General features: G+C 37.2%; 2 protein-coding genes across 4 annotated transcripts in view; one reads left to right on the top strand and one right to left on the bottom strand.

Annotated features, from left to right (window-relative positions):
- Positions 1-25,501, bottom strand: part of LOC115233379 — a 249,668-nt gene that overhangs the window by 208,022 nt on the left and 16,145 nt on the right. The gene's annotated exons all lie outside the window — the stretch shown is intronic.
- LOC115233380 overlaps positions 1-25,501 on the top strand; it is a 104,365-nt gene that overhangs the window by 48,679 nt on the left and 30,185 nt on the right. Inside the window, exon 2 of one of the 3 annotated variants that reach the window (XM_029803759.1) lies at positions 4,627-4,725. In XM_029803759.1, coding sequence (XP_029659619.1) covers positions 4,674-4,725 — 52 coding nt within the window. In that variant the 5' untranslated portion in view covers positions 4,627-4,673. Of the gene's footprint in view, positions 1-4,577; positions 4,726-19,095; positions 19,530-25,501 lie in introns of those variants that run through there. The other 2 variants (XM_029803758.1, XM_029803760.1) reach the window with 2 other exon arrangements.

Raw genomic sequence — 25,501 nt, forward strand, 5'->3', positions numbered from 1 at the left:
CGACGCTCGGCGCGATGACGGTGTCGCCGGATGTATCTACCAGACTGTGATAGCAGGACTGCGTTTTCGCCCCCGGGGCGATATCGCCTGTAACACGTCTGTAACACGTGCCGCCACAACGCCACTCAATGACGTAATCGCTCGGGCCACGTGTCTATCTCGATCGTTGTCATTTCAGCGAGAACGAAATGATATAGTAAAAAAAATGATTTTTCTCTATTCATAATAATTTATTAAGACTGTTTTGATGAAAATCATTGACCGCCACAAATCTTGTATAACTCGTAAATTATTTTCGCATGCAACGCAATTTATGTCGTCGTCTCATCCTACATAAATCTAGTTTTCAAGGGGTCTCTTGTATGAGGAATTATTGATATTACATTATTACACGCGACGCGTTTCACAACCACGGGCGCTCTTCACGATATGCGCCATTGCAATCGAGACGATTGTTCAGCGCGGAAATTGCCGGCAATCGCATCGATATCTAACCGAAAGAATCGCCGACGAACTTTCTAATCACTTTTCTTCGTCCGCCTTCCGGTTCATCTCCGCGGCAATATTATCCGAAATTGCTTCGAGAGACGGCAAGTTCTCTCGGAGCGATTTTATTGTTGCCAAGGCTAACGCTCGATGCGCACGTGGATGATTGAATTGCTGGGAAATGTTTCGTCTTATCGCGACAGAAATGGTAATCGCCATGGCATCCTGCCCGATTGAGATTCCTCGACCTTTGACATACGGCAAAGCATCCGTTCCTATTACAAAATCGCAAACGTAAGCAGGAATTTTTTTTATATTAAAGATGTTTTATAAAAAAAACCTCGAGCTACAAAAATTTCACGAATTAAAACATAAAATTCAAAATATATGATTTAATTTATTTTATTTTATTTATTTTATCGTATCTAAATAATTATTAAAAATTAAAGATATTAAATAATTATTAAAAATAAATATTAAAATATTTCAGAGAAATTAGAAATTATGGTGCAAGAAAGGAAATCATATAAATACTTGACAAAAATTAGTTTGCTACTGAATCGCGCTAAAACTTGTTCGTGTAAAGTGTAAGTTCATCGTTAATAAGCTAAAGTATTGCAAAAGCCTCGAATGAAGTCTGTTAATTGCGCGTTTTCTTAAAACGCCCGCATACGCTATCCGCGCGGTCAACTATACCCGCATGGATGTACACGCGGCTTCTCCGCAATTCCGTCTGACCTTTGTAACACGTGGGGGCGCACAACGTTATTATTACTAAGCTCCCTACAACGGGGGTTGAACGAGAATACCGACTACACTAACGTCGGTCTCATTTGCTTTGTGGTTCTTGTTAACCGTTGCTTGCACTCGACGGCACGAAAGCCCTGCCGCGAATCGTTTCGGATATTTCTCTTGATAGAAAAGCCCTTTGGGTAATCAGGAAGTCGGAATACGCGGCCCCGAGTCTCAAAGAAGCTAAATATTTCGAGCTATCTGCTTTGAGCTTTTGACTTCTCTCGCAGATGATTTCCACGTGAAATGGTATGGGAAATATTAATATCGACGTTGAACCCCCGATTCGCGCGAGTTACTAAATCATTGCGAGAACCACGAAGGAAGTTTCCCGGGACTCTTTTAGCATCAGTAACTCGTCAATAAGTCACGACATTACCGAATTATTTCACCATCGATAATTCTGAATTTCCAAATCCGCGGATGGAAATCGATAATATACGAATAAAACATAAAACAAACTGTCGCGAGGGAGAACGAAGATCCCTCGCAATAATATCCGCGAAGAAAGAAGCATGCATATTCGGGAGATTCACTTTGAAGAATCTTTCCCGAAGTTGAATAACGCCAACATCCCTCTCGTACGCGTGTGGTAACATCCTTCAGAAATCCAATATACACACCTCAAAGAATATCCCTTCTCGAAATTGTAAACATCCTTGATCAGATTCCATCTGTGTAATCCGCCAGGCGCCTACGAAATATTTAGGATCCCCGAGGCAGGATGCGTCAAAGCCCTCGACGCGAAAGGGACACGGGAGTAAATCGGAAACGCGTCGAGTTATCCAGATGTGCAGTCTCCACGACCGCGGCGATCAAAGGAGGAGCGAGAATATCTCGAAAACGCGGGGGGGGGGGGGGGGAAGGGGTGAGAGATCGTCTCGACGCGCGGATGCTGCGTCAGTTTCCCCGAGTCAGAAATCCTGAATGCGCGCAGCGCGAATAACGTCCCTCCAACGTCACGAAAAATATCATAACACATATCGGGGCATGCATTATGCACACGTTGCACCGGGATGCCGCGCGGCGAATCAGGAAACGTGCACAGGACTCCCGCGAGAGGTGATCCTGTCACGTTGATCTACACTCGGTCCAACATGCATTCGTATCTTGCGCGAGATCCTCCCAAACAGGACGTACGCAAATCAAAGAACGGATTTGAAGTTTATGCGATAAATGCGGATCGGATCGTATACGATAAGCTGTATATGTAACTTTTATTCGCATACGATTTTTATCAAAGCAGACCTTTGTATGTGTGCGTGTGTGTGTGTGTGTGATGGAGAGATATAATTCTATCAAGAGTCTCGCGAACCCAAAAATTCTGATTTTGATGCAACTTTACAGACATGTAGGGGGAGTCAATAGATGAATTTAGAAATTTTTAGTTGCGACCCAAAAACGGTTCTAAGGGATGAAACCACCCCTCATAGATAGAGCGGCTTTTTGCTTTTCTCGATATATTTCGAAAACTATTCGAGATATCAAAAAATGTTTTATATAAAAATGTTATGGTAAAAACAGCTCTATTTAACCATATTAATAAAAATTTAAAAAAATAATACTTCTCAATTTTTTTTTTTTAAGTTTCATCAAAATTAGAATCTTTAGGTTCGCGAGATTTCCTTGTAAGTCACGTAGAACAATATAATAATTGAAAATATTCGCATTTTTGTGTATACTTAATTTCTTTTTATTTTATTTTGTACTTTGCATTTTTTAAACATTGCGATACGACATCCGCGAGTTTAATATCGGATTTGTCGCAACAATGAACTTCAATAATTCATCGACGGACAACTGATCTCTAGATGCGGCTTACGATCGGATATGTGCCCTTAAAATCGAAATTTTTCCTGGCAACGAATGTGCATGTCACGTTGAAAATTTCCGCGCTGATATTTCCCCGTTGAAATATAACCCGGAGAAAGCGCTTTCTGCCAGGATCCACGAGATTCGTACGTGGCGGATTACGCTGCAATTGCAGTGGAGTGTGCTTTGCGACGTAATATTCGAAGATGCAGCAAAATTAGAGAATGGATGGAATAAGGAAAATAAGAGTGAGTTGTAAAAGACTCGAAACAAGTATCTCGTGCAGAAAAATTGTCATATTTTCAATAACATCCAACATAAAAATTATTAATATCGATAATCGAATATCTAAGAATTGAAAAAGAGAGGTTGATTTAATTTTCAATTATTAGATAAAGAAATAATCAAAGTAACATTATCGTAGATTATTTTTTGACAAATTCAGCCGACAATCGAGCTCGACAAGTTTCTCTGTTGAATGCAACCGTTGTTACGCTTTCTCAAAGTTGGTCGAGCGACGAACATTTTATGCTCGCCGCTCGTATGATTAATACATGAAGCGACCTGTCTAAAACACGCTATGGAGAGTGGAAACAGGTCTGCGTGTTTCTGCGACACGCTCGCCGAAGAGGCGGGATCGAGATCGAAATGGACCGGCTTGCGAGGGTGTAAAGCTCGGGCGGGGATGGGAAGGGAGGGAAGCTCGCGCATAATCGCGAGTACATATGACAGGCCGCAACGACGTATAGCGTAACCCCGTCTCGGGAGATTCGGAGATTGGAGACGTTATCCTCACGTCAGTTGCATACGGTGCGGTTAACGAAGGAACTCTGATTAATCATGTCGGTTGAGACGCGACGAAAACGAATTCCCGCTTGGTTTTCCGGTATCGTAAAACGGAACAAAGAGAGAGAGAAAAAGAGAGAGCGGAATAAGTTCTGGTTGCGCACACGACAGTGAGAAATTAATTTACAGTTTTGAAATATTAAATGAACGGCTCTCGCGTATGAGAAATCAAATGCTGGTTTTGGCCGCTTTGAATTTATGACGTTTCCGCTTGTCTGCAAATTAGTTGGACAGCTGTTTCATCGAGTGGATTATGGCTGACGTGTTAACGTGTTATAAATAATTATTTTTGTGATACAAGCATATACAGGATGTCACTTAAAGACCGCCCACTAAGTATATAGCATTATTCCTTACCAAAAAATGAATCAAAAAGTCCTGAATCATTTTTTTCTATAACACTTAATAAAGGAGTAATTATTGAGTAAAGTTAGACCAATCAGCGCCGACCTTTAGCCGGGCGCACATCAGTAAGCCCGGCGCTGATTGGCCTGACTTTACTCAATAATTACTCCTTTATTAAGTGTTATAGAAAAAAATGATTCAGGATTTTCCGATTTATTTTTTGGTAAGAAATAACGTTATGTACTTAGTGGGCGATCTTTAAGTGACACCCTGTATATTTTCTGCTTGAAGGAAAACTTTTAAATGTATTTTACTAACATGTTTTTCATTCTTTTATGTTTACAGATAGTTTTGGTCATCAGTCGCGAAGCTCAAGTATCCGAATACACACAATGCATTCCAGTTTTACAACTATCGTCGTGACAATCATCGCACGGTTCCAAAGTAAGTACGATTCTCATCAGTCGAACAAGCAACATTACTTGTTCATTTCCAAGAGAGTATAGTCGAGTTCGCAAGGGTAACCGAGGCACCCTTCATACCAGGGAAAGGGTCTCGGGGAATGTTTACGAACACGAATAGCGCGACTTTACGAGCTCGAACGAAGCCCGATTACGAAGCTACAGGGGTGACTCCGCGCGATGTGTACTCAGTGCTGTATAGGTAATATTTTCGAGACTGAAACGACCGGGATGATATCCTTGAAGGGTTGAGAAAGATCTCGAGAGGGTAGAGCACTTTGCGATCCGATAATGAATTGACGAAAATAATAGTTTTCGAATAAACGATGCATCTTCTCGAAATGGAAATGCGAATTAAATTAAAAATGAATTAGAATTTTTCAAATTATAGAAAACTTTTTAAATAACAATATATTTTTTTATGAGAAATTAATTGAATGCTCGTAATTCGAGGAGATATGATAACAAACTAAAGAATATTAAAAAAAAAAAAACGTTTTAAATATTAATATAAAGAAACTTTTTTTTTAAATAAGAATATTTAAAAAAGTTTATTTGTTTAGATATAAATCATATCTTAAAGCATTATTGATAAAAGAGATAACATTCTTTATTTTCTTCAATTTATATTAAAATTATTTTTTATGGAAAATGAAATATATTTTTTATTAGCGCTTTATATCTTGGCATTTACTCAGACTTTTCTCTAATTTGTTTTTATGTAATTCTTACTTAATCAATACAATAAATAATAAAATGCAGGATAATCGGTTGTATCAGTCCTTAAGCTGGGAAATAATTTGCCGGCGATATCGAGGGCAAGATTACAGCGAGTCGAAAGTACGATGGATATCGACGAAAAAATACCGCGTACTCTGTGTTTATTGAGGTTTACGTTCGTTCTCGCTCCTAACTGCGGTGTCCTACTTTGATAACAACTGTAACACGCTCGTATTGATAATCCTGCAACCGCTAAATCGTATTTGCAACAATATTGCATACTGCAAAACCCGTTCATTATCGGCGAAATTAGGAACATAATTATTGATCGTGTTATTTTGCTTGATCGACCTACTTATTATTTATTAATATCAAGAACATATATTGAGTAGCAAGTTATTGATTCATACAAATGATCGTTACATCGCCCGTTATTTATCTTATTGCGAAAAGAGAGTTCACAATTTGCCAGGATATTATACTTGATAAAGGAAAGAGAAAGAAGCGAAGAAATATATTTCCGTGCTAACTAAATGCAAATAAAATTTGTATTTATTTTCTATATTTACAATTCCCTTTAGAAGGGAATAAGGCTACTCCATATCCTTTTCCACTTACTATGTGCTTCGAGGCTACGCTCGAGTCTACAAAAATCGAAGTCCAACACGTATTCCACATTAAAGCTTTAAAAAGCGAACGGCGACACGAACTTTATCAGAAATGTCGTTCCGAAGTACAGTTGAAAAAAAAGCTCAAACGCACACGATACACGACAGCCTATTACGACAACCATCGCGACAGAACAAAGTGATGGCGGTTTCTTTTTTTTGTGACCGAGGGGAGGGGAATGGATCAAGAGCGAAATAGAGTACCAGCCTGACTGCTACAGGCTGATATTAAATCCTCGATGAAAAGGAACTCGCGCGGACCAGGCGCGCGAGTCCTTAGACGTCCTCTTCACCGACCGGTTATATGAGAGGTGGTGGCAAACCTCCGTGATTGCCTGCCGCTGAAAGGGATCATGACAATTTTTTGTTTAATTTTCCGCTCGACGGTGAAGATCCAGAGAAAAAGAGAGGAATAGAAGTCGGATGCCTATTTCTTTCTCTCTTTCTCTCTCTCTCTCTCTCTCTCTCTCGCCGCGTCGGCGAGAAAAAAAAAAGATAAGAGAAAGGAAAAAGGGAGGAGATCAAGGATTGATACGCGTCACGCGTGACCGGGTTCCGAGATACGTTGGCGGAAACGACGAGTGGCGTTCGCCAATTCTGAGAATGTCCGGGAGATTCCTGTTTCTCGAGACGGAAAACGATTCCACGCTGCAATTAGGATAACTAGCGCGTGTCTCTCATCGCTAGCTAAACTCGCTAACCTACATAAACAAGCACGAATAAGTTACCCGGTTCTCGCTTTAATTGTCAAACAGAATGCTTGTGTCTCTGTACAATCTCAAGACAAGTATTCTTGTACAAAAGATCGATCGCAGGAGGTCAGAATGGATCGAAAAGGCGGTGTCGTAGCATACTTGCAACGTCTATGCAAAACCAGCAGTCGCCTCTCTCATCCCCTTTCCCTCTTTCCAAGTTCTCGAGTAAAAAAAAAAAAAGAGAAGGAGGAACGAGACGAGTCTAGAGTCGCCGCGGTTGAACGTGCAACGGATGCTAAAAACTTGACAGAGAGTGTCGGGAAGATGAAGAGCCACGTCGGCAAATGACGGGAAAGGGGAAAGAGGTGGCCAAGAAAGTTGCGAGTATCCAATCATAGGAGGATATTGTGGGATCATAACTCCGCTTGCCGCCGGTCTGTCGAAGTCTTGAAGGACTCTCGCTGTTCCATTCCCATCCCTTCCTACGGGCGTAGTCTACTGCCAAAGCTGACTCGACGAGCAGCGATAGCGATTCGCGGCCTCTCAACAGTTTTCCATTCTAGAGTTTTTTAACTAAAAAGTTGCATGCTTCGAAATTTCTGTCTTTCATCTACGGATTTTTCGATTAATTTCTAGTTTAGGGCGACTGAATAATTAATTAGCTTCGCGAAGAATAATTTTAAAAGTGCAGAACGATAATGATATTTTTATAGGAAATAGCGATTCGTGGCCTCTCAACAGTTTTGTATCGCGAGAGGGACTACCCTCTTTAATTCAACGTAAGCTTTTCCCTTTTTAGTTACATTCCATTGTTGTATCGTACTCTTTCCAGTTACATTTCCTCGTGTTTTTCCCATTCTAGAGTTTTTTAACTAAAAAGTTGCATGCTTCGAAATTTCTGTCTTTCATCTACGGATTTTTCGATTAATTTCTAGTTTAGGGCGACTGAATAATTAATTAGCTTCGCGAAGAATAATTTTAAAAGTGCAAAACGATAATGATATTTTTGTAGGAAAATATCATTACTTGTACATACTTGTATATAATGTCCAAAAATGGAAATGTCACTCTTAACATCTGTAAAAGATTTTAATACAAGCCGTGGCATATTTCAACAAATTAAACGGCTTGACAGATTATACAGGTCGACATTACATTACATTCGTACATTAAAACGCGAAACGTTGTAACATAACATAAAATATTATAACATAAGGAGCGGCATTTTAATACTCGTCCTCGTGATAGCAGACCGAGGTGAATTACAAATTATAATATCGCGGGCGCGGCTACAAAGATAAAGCCGACTGTCGGCCGGCAAACAAGGAGAAAAATGTTAGCGAGTTAACACGATAATGCAGCTGCGTGTCCGCGCCGTTTGCGTTGCCGTGTACGAACGCGGTCGCATAAAATGAATTAACGGATCAACGAGACGAAAGGGGAGAGGCTCCGCGTTGTGAAAATACGGGGGCCGTTCGTCGACGCGGCTGGGCGACGAAACGCGCGGCTCTCTCGCGTATAATAAAGGATGAAATATGCACCTCGAGTTACCCTCCGAGATGATACAATGCCCGGGACGAAGAAGCCCTTCGTGCAGCTCTTCGCCGGAAGGGGATCCCCTTTCTTCGCGATCTTCGCCGCATCCAATTAATCATAACTCCTTCTCACGACGAGGAAAAAGTTAAAGTGAGTAAAGATCGCAAAAGTCGTCTACGTTATTGGTTTTAAACATCCGTGATACATGAATTTTTCCATCTAAACTTTGTAAATTCAAATTAAATCTTATATCAGAAAAAAAAGATAGAAACGTTTTAATTTTATATATCGTATAATTAATTAAAATTGTGGTTTAGTTCAGCGTTTTACATTAACGTTAAAAGCGAGTTTCGCTTATGCGATGTTTCTAATGGAAAAACCACAGAGACCCGTATTTTAAAAATGACAATATATGAATATGTATTTTTCAAATGTTAGCTTCTGAGAATCGCGATGTCGACATGAAAACGTATTTTATTTCCTGGAGCAAGAAGCGAGTAAACGGCCATAATTAAAATTTGTCTGGGAGAGATCATCCCGACTCTGGGAGTCCGCGTGGAAAGAGAACATGAGTCGGGAGGGAGAGACGAGAGAAACACCTGAGGATGGCAGCGACTTCCGCAGGATTTCCTACGGCGACGCCCGGTTCTCGTCTGGTATCAACAATCATCCCGCTTATCTTAATGCAGCATCGTGCTGGCGAGTTGCGCCTTGATCTCGTTAAACTGTCGCAACTTTTTGAAGCTACTAAACTACCGAGAAATGGCGGAGGGAATTTCGCGACGCGAAATTTTCGCGAGGGCGATTTATCTGCGCGCGGATCGACAAGGGATCGCTGATAAGTAACGAAGACAGATTCTTGCGAAAGTTTCTATTGAGATCGAAGAGCGAAGACGCTTCCTTCAGCTCATACGTCGCGATACGCGTATCAAAGTAGGAAAGTTTTCTTATTTTCCTAAGATAATTTTATAATTTAAAGCTAAAAAATCCAGAAAAGTTTGAAAATTCAAAACTCTTCCGAGATTCAAATATCCCTTTAATTGCACTAAATTATTAATTAATCGAAACATTGATAAAATATAATTCGAGACATGCTTAAGGATGTTTTGGCTGTACAATAGTAGCAAAAAACTGTTAAAATTTAAAAAAAGAAAAACATCTTTCTTACGTTTATATTGTTTGAAAAATCAAATAAATAAATCCGGATTATAAAAAGAATTAAAGTATCGCAAATTAAATGAAAAACCCCCTGAAATCAACTGCAAGAAACAAAAAAAAGCGAGTAATTTGCAGAAAGAGAGAGAGACAGATAATATTTTTCTACAATTTTTAATAAATAACTTTTAAACGAGTAAGTAAATCTAAATTTTGCAGAAATCATTATTAGAATTTTCTTAATTTATGTGAAAATTTTTATTCCGTTGACATGTTTTTTCCTTGTCAAATTTGTTAATTAGTGCTACAATACGCAATTTTCCATAAGAATCAGTACTAACTTTAAACTTAAATAATTTCCAAACCACTAAGAAAATTGTGCTCAGGTTTTGCACAGATACTCAAAAGAAATAGAAGTCTACAAAATTTTCATACTTTTGTCAATGTTTTGACATATGACACATACATCCTTAAGTGTTTGTAAGTTTTAAATAAAACTTTTCACAAAATTCCCATAAAAATTAAGATATATCTATATCCCAATCAGAGATAGATAAGAAAGATACGTCTGTTCTTTTCTCAATAAACCGCTTCACAATTATTGCACCATCTATGTGAAACGCATTCTGCGAATCGCGCCAGCGAAGAAAACTCTGTCGAATTCGCGCGTTTCCGCTTAGCGTTTTGTTGTTACGCGTGACAAGAAACTTCGCGATATTTTCTTAGTTCACTGTCCGGATCAGAGACTTTATTTCCTGGCGAAGTTCGCGATACGTATCCGCAGGGATCGCGCCAAGTTACCACCTATAAATCTCTCGTCTCGGAATATTACTTAATGCACCGACGTTTCGACGCGCGATAAATCCCATCCTTGTCGAAAATCGACGATGCGCGCTCCGTATCCGCTCGTATCCGCTCGGGCCGAGTGTGTCGATGCGAATCGTACGTTGTATCGATCATCCCGAGCGAAACGAAGGACTGTCCGTTGTGTTCTTCGCGTCTCGTCGGGGATTTTTCCGGACGCGGAGCGGATGCAAAGAGTGCATTTTCCTCGCACGAAATGCGCCCGCACGTAAATTGACAGATGTTGAAACAAATCTCGTCCGTTCGGGAATCAAAGTCCATGACGAGGAAAGTTTTCTAAAATTTACTTTAATATCTGAAAAATACTGGCTGTAAAAGAAGATAAACAAGTAGAGTTGTGCAAATTAGAAACTTGCACATTGCTTCCTCATCATTTTATCTTACAATGCTTAAGCTGCTTTAAGCATGCGGATTTTTCAATTTTTGCTTCCTCATAGAGGAAGCTTTGTGAGCGAAATAAAAATTAAAATGATTTCTTTCACCAATCCTCACTAAATTCAATATCAAACATCCTTTAATAATACTCTATTCATGTAAAAAAATTTAATACCGTATCTCAAATTTTCTGAAAGTTACAGCGCGTAAAGACATTTTTCAAAAAATTCAAAATTTTATAAAAAATGAACCCTTTCACCGGTACTCACCAAATTCAATACCAAATTGGCATAGAAAACTCGAAAAAAAATTTTGTCACGAAAACAAAGCTTCCTCTATGAGGAAGCAAAAACAGACATAATCTCACTTATGCGCACGTTATATTTATAAATTCATCTGTTTAAAAATGCATTCTCCGCGTATCTCTCGCGTAATAGAACGCGTAAATCTTATTATGCAATATGCTCTTGGCGCTGTAACGAGAAAGTAAAGCTACCGCTCATCTTACTCTCGAGATCTTATCATAAATGCGCGCGAAAATCCTCGCCGTGCAATTTAACGGGACGAGTCAAGAGTACGAAATCCGAAGAAATACCGTCTCTTAGTAAGATGATTTGTGCACTATATACAGGTTGAGGTAAGGATGTACGAGGCACATCCATTGCGTCTGCGGACAGGGAACATACGTCAATTGACCCCGATTCTCCCACAGGTGCAATATACCGATCGCCGCCTCACCCTTCCATCCCTACCGATATATTCCCACAATAATCGACCGTAAACCGCCCCACAAAATCCCGCAGCCCGCGTCGCGTTCCAAATAAAGAGGAACAAACCGCGCCAACCTACCCTAATTCCGTCGGATGCCGCTGCGGAAAGTCGGCCATCGAGTGGGCGGGAGGGAAGGGAGGGTGAGTGGAATTTTCGCCCGCTGGAACGTTCTGTATTTCGGTCCATCGGCGAATTATCCACCGGACACGCGATAGAACTTCAAAGCCGGGAGCAGATTATATAATCTGGACAATGCCCAATCATAACGATCGGATTGGTTACGAAGTGAAAATGTGAAATAAATAAAATGCAAAACCGATCGCGTGAATAATTAAAAATACGAGTGGAGTGAAAAAAAAATGATTGAAAGAAAAAGTAGATTAAATTTTTTATTAAGGATATATATGTGTCATATGTCAAAACATTGACAAAAGCATGAAAATGTCGTAGACTATTCTACTATTTCTTCTGAGTATGCAAAACCTGAGCACAATTCTCTTAACGGTTTGAAAATTATTTAAGTTTAAAATTTGTATTGATTCTTATGGAAAATCGCGTATTGTAGCACTTATTGACAAATTTGACAAGTAAAAAACATTGCCAACGAAATAAAAATTTTCACATATATTAAGAAAACTTTAATAAATATTTTGTGCACAATTTGATTTAGATCTACTTACTCGTTTAAAAGTTATTTACTAAAAATTGAAGAAAAATATTCTCTCTCTCTCTCTCTCTCTCTCTCTCTTTCTGCTAAATTCTCGGTTCTTTTTGTTTTTTGCAGTTGATTTCAGGGGGTATTCATGATCAAAAGTTTTTGTCATAAATTAGGAAAAATATTAATTATTTTCTTTTACGAAGTCGATATTAAAAACGATATTTCGATTATTATTTTGTGATATTTTAATTCTTTATATATAATAATCCGGATTTATTTATTTGATTTTTCAAACAATATAAATGTAAGAATAATGTTTCTTTTTTTAATTTTGACAGTTTTTGCTACTATTGTACAGCCAAAACATCCTTAAGTGAGATTGAATGAAAAAAATAATGTATATGTGTATATATGTGTGTGTGTCACCCCTCTGGTCGCGATGCGGGGGATCAAAGTGTAGTGATACTGTTATCAGAGTGACGCGACGAGGAGCGTTATTCTTTCATCCCCGCGCGTTCTCGTTGATTGCGATCATTAACCGACGGGATCTAATTTCCATTCGTGTCGAAAACGCCGACCGGCCGGGAACTTTTATTTCGCCGGATCGAGCAATGGAAATTGGATCCGCCCGGCTGTCGACGGACATGGGTCTTCTGTTAATTTTGCCAGCGCGGCGGATAATCGAAGTTCAAGGAGGCTCGTGGGATGTCAATGGGACAAAAAAATACGAAGGTCCATGATAGCGACGAGTGTTATGATTGGCTCTTTACGAGAGATACGTAGCTTTCAGATAGATTGACAGACGACGTGTTTCTTCGAAAATCTCTAAAAGACTTTGTGCACAATCGGCAAATTTCTCTTTGTAATGAAACAACGCTTGTAAAATAGAATTTATTGCGTTAAAATTTTATATAAATTTTTGATTCGTATCTCATATTTCTAAAAACCTTACCAAAGGCGTAACATTAATAATGTGAGAACGATTATATACTCTGAAAGTAATATCTCCCAAACATAATAGATTATTTTCGACGACGTAATCCGAACGTTATCGATCACCGTAATCGATCATAAAGTCCCCTCCCCGGATCTTAATCATCACGATAAAACTTTCGAATTAGGTTTCTCGTGACAAACACGCACTTGGGATGAAACATGGTAAAATATTCAATCGAAGCGCCGTCCAAACTCGATCGAATAACGATCGCTCATCGTCACTTGAAGGATACATCTGACAATTTACGAGTCGTATAAAAATTCCGCAAGCAGGAAATCACATAACTTTCTTTTTTACCAAATACATAAAAATAAATAAGTGTTTTTTTTATGCGATCACGCGTGTTCGATAATAATTGTCGTAAAGTTAAAGTCGTAATGAAAAATAACCTCGCATGAACATTACCTAATCTCACATGTTTTATTGAGATCTTGACAAATTATGAAAAATTGTATGGTCCCTGAGGACAAATTACGAGATTATAATCGAAGCAAGTTAAAAAAGAAAAAAAAAATTAGGCGGTTGACAGATTGATTGATTGTTGATAATAGATAAATTTGTTTGTATATTCCCGAAGGACAGAAATATCGACCTTAATCCCCAACCTTTCGACGAACTCGTCGTTTTATTCGAAAGAATTCGTCCCAAACGATAGTAAAATGCTTCAATTTGCCGAGCGACAAATTACTCGGGTTTATGCGATGCCGCGCCGACATGTCGCCGGGATGCTCGTGTCTCGACCTCACTTGCTTTCATTATTTCGCTAAAAGCGCGATGAAAGTAAGACGTGTTCATCCATCTTAATTTATGCGCCGCAACACATTTCTCCGTTACATCGTACAATATCCGCCAGTCTCTCCACATTTATACGCATCACCAGCCTTCGGTCTTTTATGTAATTGGAACCAGGGTTGCACAAGATTCAAGACAAGGAAAATATTCGTAAAAATATTGTATTGAAAATTTTTGGAAACTTAAATCTTGTCTTAGTCTTGAGTGAATCTTGGTAGCAAAAATCTCGTCTTGTATTGTCTCGTCTCGATTTTATTAAGAATTTTTAATACTGAAAAATTGTTTAAAAAATAATATTTAACATATATAATCTTTATAATATATAATAATTTAAGATAATTATTGCCATTGTTGTCATTCGTTTATTTTCCCAAAACTATATACATATATTAAGTTTGTATAATATTGTATAATGATCTTTTTCTTATCTAATTTACACACAAGTATATGTATATATTTTAGTTTTTTCTTTTTTTTAAAACCAATAATCTTGACAATCTTACGTTAGTCTTGGTATTATTTTAATAACTAATTAAAAAATATTGTCTTGATCTTGTCTTGAATTTCGAGACAAGACAAGTCAAGACTAGTCTTGATATCTCGTGCAACCTTAATTGGAACCGAGTGTCAGTTTTAGATTCTGCGGGAAGGAGAAAAAAGAAACGTTAATTCCGCGACATCCCGCGTAAAAGCTATCCAATCTCGACGAAATTTCAACTAATACTCTGCACCACTCACGCCTGATTCCTTATTAATGTACGCGCACGTGTCGCGAAACGCTCGGAGAACATACGCGCGAGCGCGATAAAAGTTCCATTTCCCGCGCATTAATTCCGGCAAGGAGGCCTTTTATGACGGCACACAGCCGGAGTTCAGAATTCAATGGAACTTTTCAGACAATGGCGGCCGCCGACTTGTTCGAGGGTGGTTCGGTGATGCGGAAGCAAAGCGGATGAAAAAGAGGAGGATCGAGGAAGAGGCGAGAACGACGACGGTGTCGCGGAATCTAAGACAGTGGTTCTTAAACCACCGGCGTCTCTCTCGATTCTTCAAAATACGTATCTTCTCACGCGCACACATCCTCGTAAAAATAAATATTCAAACTAAAAAACTGTTTTACAAAATAGCTGTTTTAATTTTCTACAAAAATAGTGAGATATATGATAAGAAACTTGACGCTGCTAAACTGAACATATGCTAATCTAATTAATGTATTATTTGCATTTTGAATTTTTGCAACGCCAAGTTTTTCTAATTAAAAAGTTATTTTATACTTAAATTTGTTTTTTTAATAAAAATTTTTTTTCACTTAAATATGTTCCACTATTTTAATCACATTGCAATTAAATCTACCTATATCAGCAAGACATTTTTTTGAGTGTACTATTTTGTATAAGAGTTTTTTTTATAGTATCCTCGTAAAAATAAATACAAAAGCTGTTCTCATGGAAATATGCGATAAATTCTCTTACACGCTAGATCAATCTCGATCAATATTACACAAAAATTATAACTCCAAATTTACTTAAATCGCTTCATATTATAATATCCTTATTTACTGTTATCCTTTCGCACTTTAGCAATGCAAACTTTCTCGTGATACTTGAACTTCACCATATTTTCCGGAATATTTTCTATTTACTAGTAAAATTATATTGAATAAGCTATTAAAACGGAGCAACTATTAAAAAGATTTAGGTTATCGTGAAACCTGTCGGATTTGCCTAAAATACACGCGCATCTCGAAAGGATTGAAAGTTCCAGAGCAAAAGGTTGCAGGCCTACCGGATAGAGAAGTAGGATAAAAAGCTTTGGACGAAACCATCTCCGAGCATCCAATATATGTCTGTCCCCGGCTTCGATTTTTCTCCCACTATCTAGGCCACGAAGGTTATTACACCGTGTTCTTGTATTATCGACCTATGTTCTCCGGAGAGAATTTTCATTATTACTGCCGGTTTTCTTTTTGGCACCTCGATCAGATTGTCGCCGTTCTGCTAACGTAGATCGAATGATAGAGTTTTTATCGCAGAATTTTGAGAACTGACGTCTTTCTTCGCGAAAATTTCTTTTGTCTTATAAAATCTTCTCGTAACAATCAATATTATTAAGGATATTTTGGCTGTACAATAATAGCAAAAAACTGTCAAAATTAAAAAAATAACATTTCTTACGTTTATACTGTTTGAAAAATTAAATAAATAAATCGGGATTATAAAAAAAATTAAAGTATCACAAAATAATATGGTTTTTAACGTCTTCGTAAAAGAAAATAGTTGTAATTAATATTTTTCCTAATTTATGACAAAAATTTTTGATCGTGAATACCTCCTGAAATCAACTGCAAAAAACAAAAAAAAACGAGTAATTTGCAGAAAAAAAAAAGAGAAACAGATAATATTTTTCTACAGTTTTTAGTAAATAACTTTTAAACGAGTAAATGGATCTAAATCAAGTTGTGCAAAAATATTTATTAGAGTTTTCTTAATATATGAGAAAATTTTTATTTCGTTGGCAATGTTTTTTCCTTGTCAAATTTGTCAATAAGTGCTACAATACGCAATTTTCCATAAAAATCAAACTAATTTTAAACTTAAATAATTTCCAAACCATTAGGAGAATTATGCTCAGGTTTTGCATAGATATTCAGAAGAAATAAGTCTATAAAATTTTTATGCTTTATTGCATGCTCAATGTTTCGACATATGACACATACACCCTTAATCGACTCTTATATAAAAACTGTAGTAATATCGCTTTGATTTTTTTCTCGCGCATTCAATTTTTTCCAGAAATATTTTTATAAACATTCAGTACAATTATAACCATTGTTATTAATTAGGGAATGCTGTGACTGAGATGGGAAACAAGACTGACTCTGACCGCGGAATCACAAGCAAAGGGAAAAATAAACGCAGATAAATTTCGCGCAACGAAAGCGGCGATTGGGAGGGAAAAAAAAGGATAAAAAGGGAATATATCGCGCTCTCGCGTGTACTCGGCTCGGATTTGTGTATCGATTGTGAGCGTTCCGATACGCCCGCATCCTGCCTCAACCACATATATATACATATACATACAACGGGCTCCGCTCGTCCAATACACGTGTACGCGGAAAAGTAGCAGCGTCGTTTTGTTCCATCGTGCGCGATTAGCCGATGCCCGGAGCGCCATAGTCTACAAACTGCATTTATTGGGTTTATCGGATCGGTAAGCTCGCCTGTTTGCTCGTCGGGCAAACCCAAGAAAAATGTTGCCGATACGACCGACCGGTTTTCATTACGTTACGTTCGCCGTGTTACATGCGGTCGCTTCTTTCCTCTTCGCCGGGTTTTTCGTTATTTCCTTTTCAACGCCCTCCAGAGCTCTCAATTGAGTATCCATTTGCATATTCTAATCCTCGTTCAGCGTCATCTTAATAAATTCTCTTAATAAATTCGCAGAATTTTTAATTACTGTAAAATTATACATTACATCGTCCTCGCGACGATCAACCGGATCGAAAATCTTTATGTAGCATTCGTAATTCCGCGGAAATTCAACGAGATGTGATCGTTTGAGTATCTTAATTATGCAGATTTTCGAGGTTCGCGAAAGAGAATAACGGCGGTGGGAGAAGGATGGAGGAGAGGAGTGTTATTTCATATCAGCGGGTCGCGTGTAATTGCGAGGTAATCCTATTTCATTCCGAGTCACTTCAGCCGGTTCGAGCATGAAACGCCAATATTTCCCCACAGCCGCGGGAACGAAGAAGGGAAACGCTATGGCCTCGAAAATTGCGACGGCGGTCGCTGGATTATCGGTAGCTGCAACCAGTGTCGGATCTGGCGATGCCTGATAAGGGCGAAGGCATATAACGAAAATATTATTTTTAACTAGCGAAATCATAATATATCGCGGATTTTCAGAAACGCGCGATGCGTCTTTATAAATATAACGTATTATGAAAAATTAAAAAGTATATATTTTCTTCCGATTTATATTTAATAAAATTTATATTGTTAATTATATTTATATTTAATGGTATTTTAAGTATACGGTACAATAATGTAAAAAAAAAAATAGAAAAAAATTTATTTTTGTTGCTGGTAATTGTATTCTAGAATAATGGCATATATTTTAGAATATAGCACCCAGAACTTTTATCTCCACAGTTGAAAACGCCTATGTACACCATTGAAAGGCGAACAAGGAGCTGGAACTGTGGTAAAGAAAAAACTCTTTCTCATTCTAACTTATTTTACTACTCTCGCGTGTGGAAAGCAGTCGCGGGTTTTGAACCATGGACGTCTCTCTTTTCTCTCAGATCCGTCCATAAGTTCAACCAACACTAAATATGCGCGACCGACACGAGCATTCAAAAGATGAGCATTTCAATAGCTTAAATTTCTTTATTTTGTAGGATTAATCTTTTTTCAAAAAAATTTGATGGAATTGTTATTTAAAAGTGTTTTCTCATATTAATTAATTTTAAATTTATCAAGTATTTCTTTTCTTACTAAACCCTATCTCGAATTAAAATTTGGGCAAGACAAAATTTATTTTTGATTGATTAGAGAACACAATTAATTCACGCAAAAAATTGTCTATTATATATATAAGTATTAAAACACTATAAATACGCGCTGTCATTTATAATATATAATATACAAAAAATAAATTAGATAAATAATCTTTATTTCAAAATATAATTTATCTTTATTTCATATTTGTGATAAGATAAATATTTAAGCGTTTTTTAAACGTGAAGATAAATATTTTATAACTTATTATCATTATTTTTCTCTTTTAAGCTTCTGTGTCCCGAGAGGAATTTACGTGATTTTAATAAATCAAGGAAGAAGAATATATATTACCACATTTTTCGCAAATAAATTTCATTATATTATTCTATTAAAATAAAAAAAAATCTTGATCCATTAACGTCATATGAGTTTCATTTCTTTTGAAAAATAAAAATTTTATGTGATAATACTATATTAATTTACATATAAATATTTTTTTAATAAAAATGAATAAGTTTTATTCTTCACCTAAACGTTAGATTTTATATGGGATAATAACTCATTTATTCAGCGTAAAGTTTGGACAAAATACAGTACACACACATATATACACAAATATTCAGCGCGGAATTTATATATATAATAATACATATATTAAATATTTTTCGGGGCTATAACAAATCGGTTGGTATGCGGCCTTGGATGGTGTTTACGGCGTACAGCGCGTACTAATGTTTACATCGAATTGTTGTCACTCGAATTTGGCCTTCCCTGCGTACAATACAATGTTGATATCCGCTCTCAACCTACCGTCTACCGTCAGTCGTGCGACGAGACATGAATGGGATGGAGGCTCCGTATATATCGGATTATTTCGAGAAATTCTACCTTTATTATAATCAGCTATTAACTCATAAATGTGTCGAAACGATTGTAATTACGCGAGTGATGAGTGTCGTAATCATGTGCGAAAAAGAAGTAGTAATGGATAAAACATAAAGTGGAAAAGAAGACCCAATGACTTATCAAGTGACTGCGGAGCAACTTCGAAGTAAGCAATATTTATAATTAATTTAATTTATTATTCATTACTCGAGATTAATTGATGGTTTTTTCCACTCTTAAGAAAGGCATATTAAGTTGATACCCCAATGTATGAAACGTCATTGCCACTTTCCGCCACATCGATTGATTCATTCACTGTGTTTATGTTGGTCATGGTCAGCTGTTATCGCTGAGATTGCGTAATTAATTCGAAGAGAGTGACAATATAAATATATATTTTAATTAGTATGTGAATATATATTTTAATGACAGTATATATATACATACATATATCGCATTAAAAAAAATTATATATATATCGCATTAAAAAAAATTATATATATATATAAAATTTTTTTTAATGCGAGTTTAATATATTAATTTTAAAGAATGAAAAAAAAATCATAAGACATTCTTCTCGAGTTTATAAGATGTTGAACGGCCGTTATTGCAGAAATTGCGTATCGATTTAACACGCCTTTTTTTCTTATATAAGTATCTGACAAAATTTCAGAATTATTAATAATTACATAAAGAAAAAAGATACGTTTAGAATATTTAGAGTAATAAGTGATATAAAACGAGTTTATTTTAAAAGCACACATGTGAACATAATATATCCAAGACTTTCTCATTCTTTTTCTGCGGGAAATATCAAAATGACAGTTCGATATCTCTCTTCATCGCATTTCATATTCGTTTATATTATGATAAATCGTGATCAAAATCGAATGATAGTCATCTGCGGACTAAAGACATGCCTCACACACACGTATGTTCGAATAGACAGCATCACCGACACAATTGCATACAGATGCACGATCGTGCGCGCGATATCGGGAATGCATCTTGCGGATATGTCATTAGTAGCGTATCCTTCGCAGAATCCTTCAGAGGCAACTCTCGTAGGAGGGGGGAGAGGATCGTAGAATATATATCGAATTTATCATTCAGGCAAGACGCAAGGGAGGAAAAGGATGTTCTATAGCGCAGCTACTGCCATTTCGCGAGAGTGAATTTTTCCTATACGTCTGCCTCTTTTTTCTTCTCTTCTCCTTTTCCCTCTCCTCCTCTTTCGTCGCCGGAAAATGGCATTACCGTTATTCGATTTGTTTCTTCACACATACCTTGATAACTCTCCGGACCAGAAACGCCGCGAGATATTTCGTAAGCGCGAGTGCTATGAATACAGACAAGGACCGATCGAAATGCGTGCCTCGAATCGGACGATATCTCATTTATTATTCGTTTGCGCTAAAATTACATCGGAAACGTTAGACATGATAGTCATTGCTATCTATTGCGAGCATTTTATAGAAACGGCAAGAACGTTTAATTGAGGTGACCCGAGTTTTAATAACTTAGATTTCTCGAAAACGATCCTTTGAAATTATTCATATTTCTATACGAAATTATTTCGGATCTTTCCAAATTATTTATATACGAATTTTTATTTATATACGAATTTATTACGAATTTTTAATATTTAAACTTGTCAAACATACGTAATAATTTTTTTATTTTTTGGTAGTTATTAATAAATTCTATAAAATTATTTTAAATTGTCAGTAGCATGAGTACTAGTAGTAAATCTCGAAAATTTCCAAATTATTTCACGCAATAATAAAAATTTGTTTACAATACCATCTTTAAGTGGAAGAAAAAAGGATTAATGAGATCGAGTAGTTACTAGACTTTCGAAACTCGCACATAAAATTGAGTTTGTCTTTGATTAATAGCCAGTCACTAACATACCAAGCGCAACGTTTTACGAGACCACATTAGAGGTACAATGTTATTAATAACGCTATTCTCATTATGGTTGGCCGCAACTATAAATTCGAGTCCGTCTCCTTGTCCATTAATTAAGTACGAAGAAACTTGCAAGAGGATAAGAGAAATGGGAAAACAAATGAGAAAGGTTAGTCGATAAGCGATGGCCTCCGACCGGCCGAAGGCCCTGGGCATTTCGAGCCCTCAGGAACTGCGAATCGAATGGAATGCCGTGATAAATTTCGCGGCGATCGGTGCAAAAGTGAACCGCAAGCATTACGACTTTAAGCTCGCCCTGATCGCTGAGCTTTCGACCCTTGTCGGGATGAGAAACGTTGAATTGGACCTATAGAAGATTTTGTAGGGCTTGATAAAAAAATCGAGAACGTCTGATTTCTATGACTTCTAAAGGTGTAAGTCCTCGCTAAGGGTTGTAGGCGTAGATATATTTTTTAAAATATAGGATTTAGAATAAAGAATTGAAAGTTTCTCATTTATTTTAGACGACTATTTTAGAGTTATATTTTTTTGCCTCCTCATAGAGGAAGCTTTGTTTTCGTGACAAAATTATTTTTCCAGTTTTTTATGTCAATAGAAATGTGTTTAGAATGTCCCAAAATGTCGATAAATCATGTTTTTTAAAAATGTCCGTGTATATGTGTGTATGTATGTATGTATGTACGGACAACCTCTAACTTTCGCAATTTTTGAGATATCGGATTAATTTTTTTTAAATGAATAGAGTATCGTTAAAGGATAGTTGGTATCGAATTTGGTGAGAATTGATGAAAGGGTTCATCTTTTATAAAATTTTGAATTTTTTGATAACAACTTTCGCAATTTTTGAGATATCGGATTAATTTTTTTTTAAATGAATAGAGTATCGTTAAAGGATGGTTGGTATCGAATTTGGTAAGAATTGATGAAAGGGTTCATCTTTTATAAAATTTTGAATTTTTTGATAAATGTCTGTACACGCTGTAACTTTTGCAAATTTTTAGATATCAGGTTAAATTTTTTTATATAAATAGAGTATCATTAAAGAATGGTTGATATAGATTTGGTGAAGATCGGTGAAAGGGTTCATTTTTTATAAAATTTTGAATTTTTTGAGAAATGTCTGTCCACGCTATAACTTTCGCAAATTTTGAGATATCTTCCTCTATGAGCAAGCCAAAATTGAAAAACCTGCTTGCTTTAAGAAGCATAAGTTTCGTGAGCGAAATAAAATGATGCAGAAGCAATACGCAAGTTTCTAATTTGCATAATTTTCATCTTGTTTAATTCGGAAGCGAGATATTTATTTTCATGAGCAAAATTCAATTTGTTATAAAAGAATTTTTAATCGTTAATGGAATTGCATCCTTATTATTTGCCTCTAAAAGTAATTTTTGATATCTACGTATGTTGAAAATAAATATGAAATTTTGAGAAATATGTAATCCGTATGAAGTAAATTGAGTTCTCTCTGTAAATGCATGTTCTCTCACCAAGCCCGATTTAATTCACGAAGGTTTAATCTAACCGACATAGACACGAAAACCATAGCCGCATTGTCTCTTCGCGTGTGTGCTAGTCCATTATTTATCAAGAAACGTATTCTCGCGAGAACGAAGCCGAGGCGAATAGGTAGGTAGGTAAATCTCCCGCGACGAAGCGCATCAGCGAGAGCATCGTTCTCCTCTCGGTAGAATGAATGTTTCAGGAACGTAGAGTTCGAGGCACGAGGGTTTAAGTAAACTGCAGCGTTTACTCCCGTCGGGATGGATGACCGCGTCTGCGTAATCGAGGCCGTTAGACGAAAAACCAATCGCCGTCCGGATTGTCTCGTCAGAAAAACGCGAAATGGACTCGCGTCCAGTGGACATTGAAAAGCCATTTCTGCCGTCCATCAGGCCATCATTTGTTGGCCCTCCTCCCTCTTTCTCCTTCTCCTCTTCTTGTCGCTACTCCGAGATCCGGGGGGACGCTTAACCCTCGCAACTCGCTCGTCCGTGAAGAAAACGCTTGAGAAATATATGAGCCGCTGGGATGGACAGGCCATATACAGAGTCTCGGATGCGATCCTAGCAATCCTAGTATCGGGAGGATAAGATCGAATCTCTTATACGAAAGAGCTCAAGTGGCCGTCCGTTCTCGAGAAAGGTCTATTTCTTCCGTGACTACGTAGTTTTATTTAATCGGCTGATTTTATCGCTCGTTGATAATCTATATATTTATTTTTTGTCAATATTTCCTGCAATATAATATATAAAAAGATTTAAAATATAGGGTGATATTTTATATTATATGTACGCGTGCATATTCGTGATAAGATAAAAACGACTTTGAGATTTTTTCGTTCAGAATGTGCAGAGGCAAGTTTTCGCTAAGTTCTCTAAGATACATTCAATTTACATTGCACTTAATAAATTTTTTGTTTCTTTTAATCATGTTAAGATTGTAATTATGATCGCATTATCATATTGATTTAATTCATTAGTTATATGGCTTGCAAAAGCAGTCTAAATTAAAACACTTCTGGTTAGTAATTTCCTATTCCTTCCGAGATTACAGACCTATCTGTGGCGTAGACAAGTAGACAATATTTAGTCAATCCGAGTCACTACTAACGAACGTTAGTGTAATCAACTCCTAGAAAGCGCCCTTAATTAACTAGGACTGTGACATTCGAAACGCGGCTTAATTCCCTTAAGTTTGCTGGACCCACAATCAGATATCCTGATCCAAGTACTTCTAGCGTACACATTTATGTTTATTTAACAAGAAATATATTTTAACAAAAAAAAATACATGTTATAAATATACAATACATATTCATTAAATTGTTTTCTTGATCTTACATAAATATCGAGCGAGAACGAGTTCAATTTTCATGTATGCTTCACGCGCAGAAAGTCGCGAAGAAGATGAAAGTCATCTCGATAGAATATCTCATATACTGACGGAATGAAACGCAATATGATGTGATTCTCTCGATGGACACACGTGTATCACTGGTGTGCGAAAGAAGTCCGTCCCGATCGCGAATAAAGGCGCTCCTAGAAAGTAGAAAAGACTTCTTTGAAGTCGATCAATCCCCCGCTCGCTCTCGAGAAACGTCGTGCGTATCGAGAGAGCCGTTCAGGCGGAACGTCAAAGGCTAAAGGGGAATGTAAAAAAGTCTTTAATCAACGATTCGTTTTTTCGTCGCTCGTTGATTTGTCAGAACTTCGCAGCCATTTCATCTCGAGTCCCCGCGTCGCGTTCCGGTCTCAATTCTGCGAATTTTTGAATTTTAGATTTTCTCGTGGAAGAGAGAGATAGAGAGAAAGAGAGAGGAGACGCGGCTCCAGAACGTTATTAAATGGCTTTTTCGAAAATAGAATCACTTAAAGCACGCGGCAATGAAAACTTTTCTCGTTGTCTGGATCATTCAAACTATTTCAATGCACGTACTTCGAGAATTAATACTTTCCACTTCCCTATTGCGTTTTAAGCTTTAATCATGTCCGATGAAATACGTCGTCCTGTAAAATATATACAAACATTTTCGCAGAGACGCATGACCAAGCATTCGTTACAAGCGAACAAAATTCGTTCTCTGTAAACTGTCCCTAGACGAGATTTTTGGAAGCTCTTTGTGACTTGGCAGCGTGCCGACTAAAAAAAATTAAGCAATGAGCAAATATCAAAAATTTTGAAGGAAACATAATCTACGCGAAGTCAACAGTAGAACCGAATGTAAAAAGCAGAAGAAAAAAAAAACGAAACGAGAAGCAGAAATATGTCCAGCAACAATACAGATTAAGAAACTATATAAAAGAAATAGAATAGAGAGAAAAAGGGAGAGAGAGGGAGAAAGAGGAATGAATAATTTGCGTATCTAGAGAAGCCGGATTTTACGCTCCTTCGCAATTTCGAGCATGTGCTGCAAGATCAAGATAAATCAAGATTAATCTCGCCATTAATATGTCACACGCGAAATAACACATCGCCGTATATGTATGTATGTACGTATACGATGTTGGCCGAGCTTTGATATCGGGAAAAGAGGAAATCGCAAGAGGAAAATCTCTTCGCCTTAGTTTCCTGGACAGCTATGTCCTCGTGTTCTAGTGAGGCTACTCACTTCTATTGCGCGATCTCGAGAAAACGTTAAATATAACCGGAAGAGGATCTGTTGACACTGCCGCCCTCCGTGCGCTCGGTGAGCCAGGTGAGACA

This window comes from Formica exsecta, unplaced genomic scaffold (genome assembly GCF_003651465.1).
Source record: "Formica exsecta isolate Colony F162 unplaced genomic scaffold, ASM365146v1 scaffold174, whole genome shotgun sequence".
Lineage (NCBI taxonomy): Eukaryota > Metazoa > Arthropoda > Insecta > Hymenoptera > Formicidae > Formica > Formica exsecta.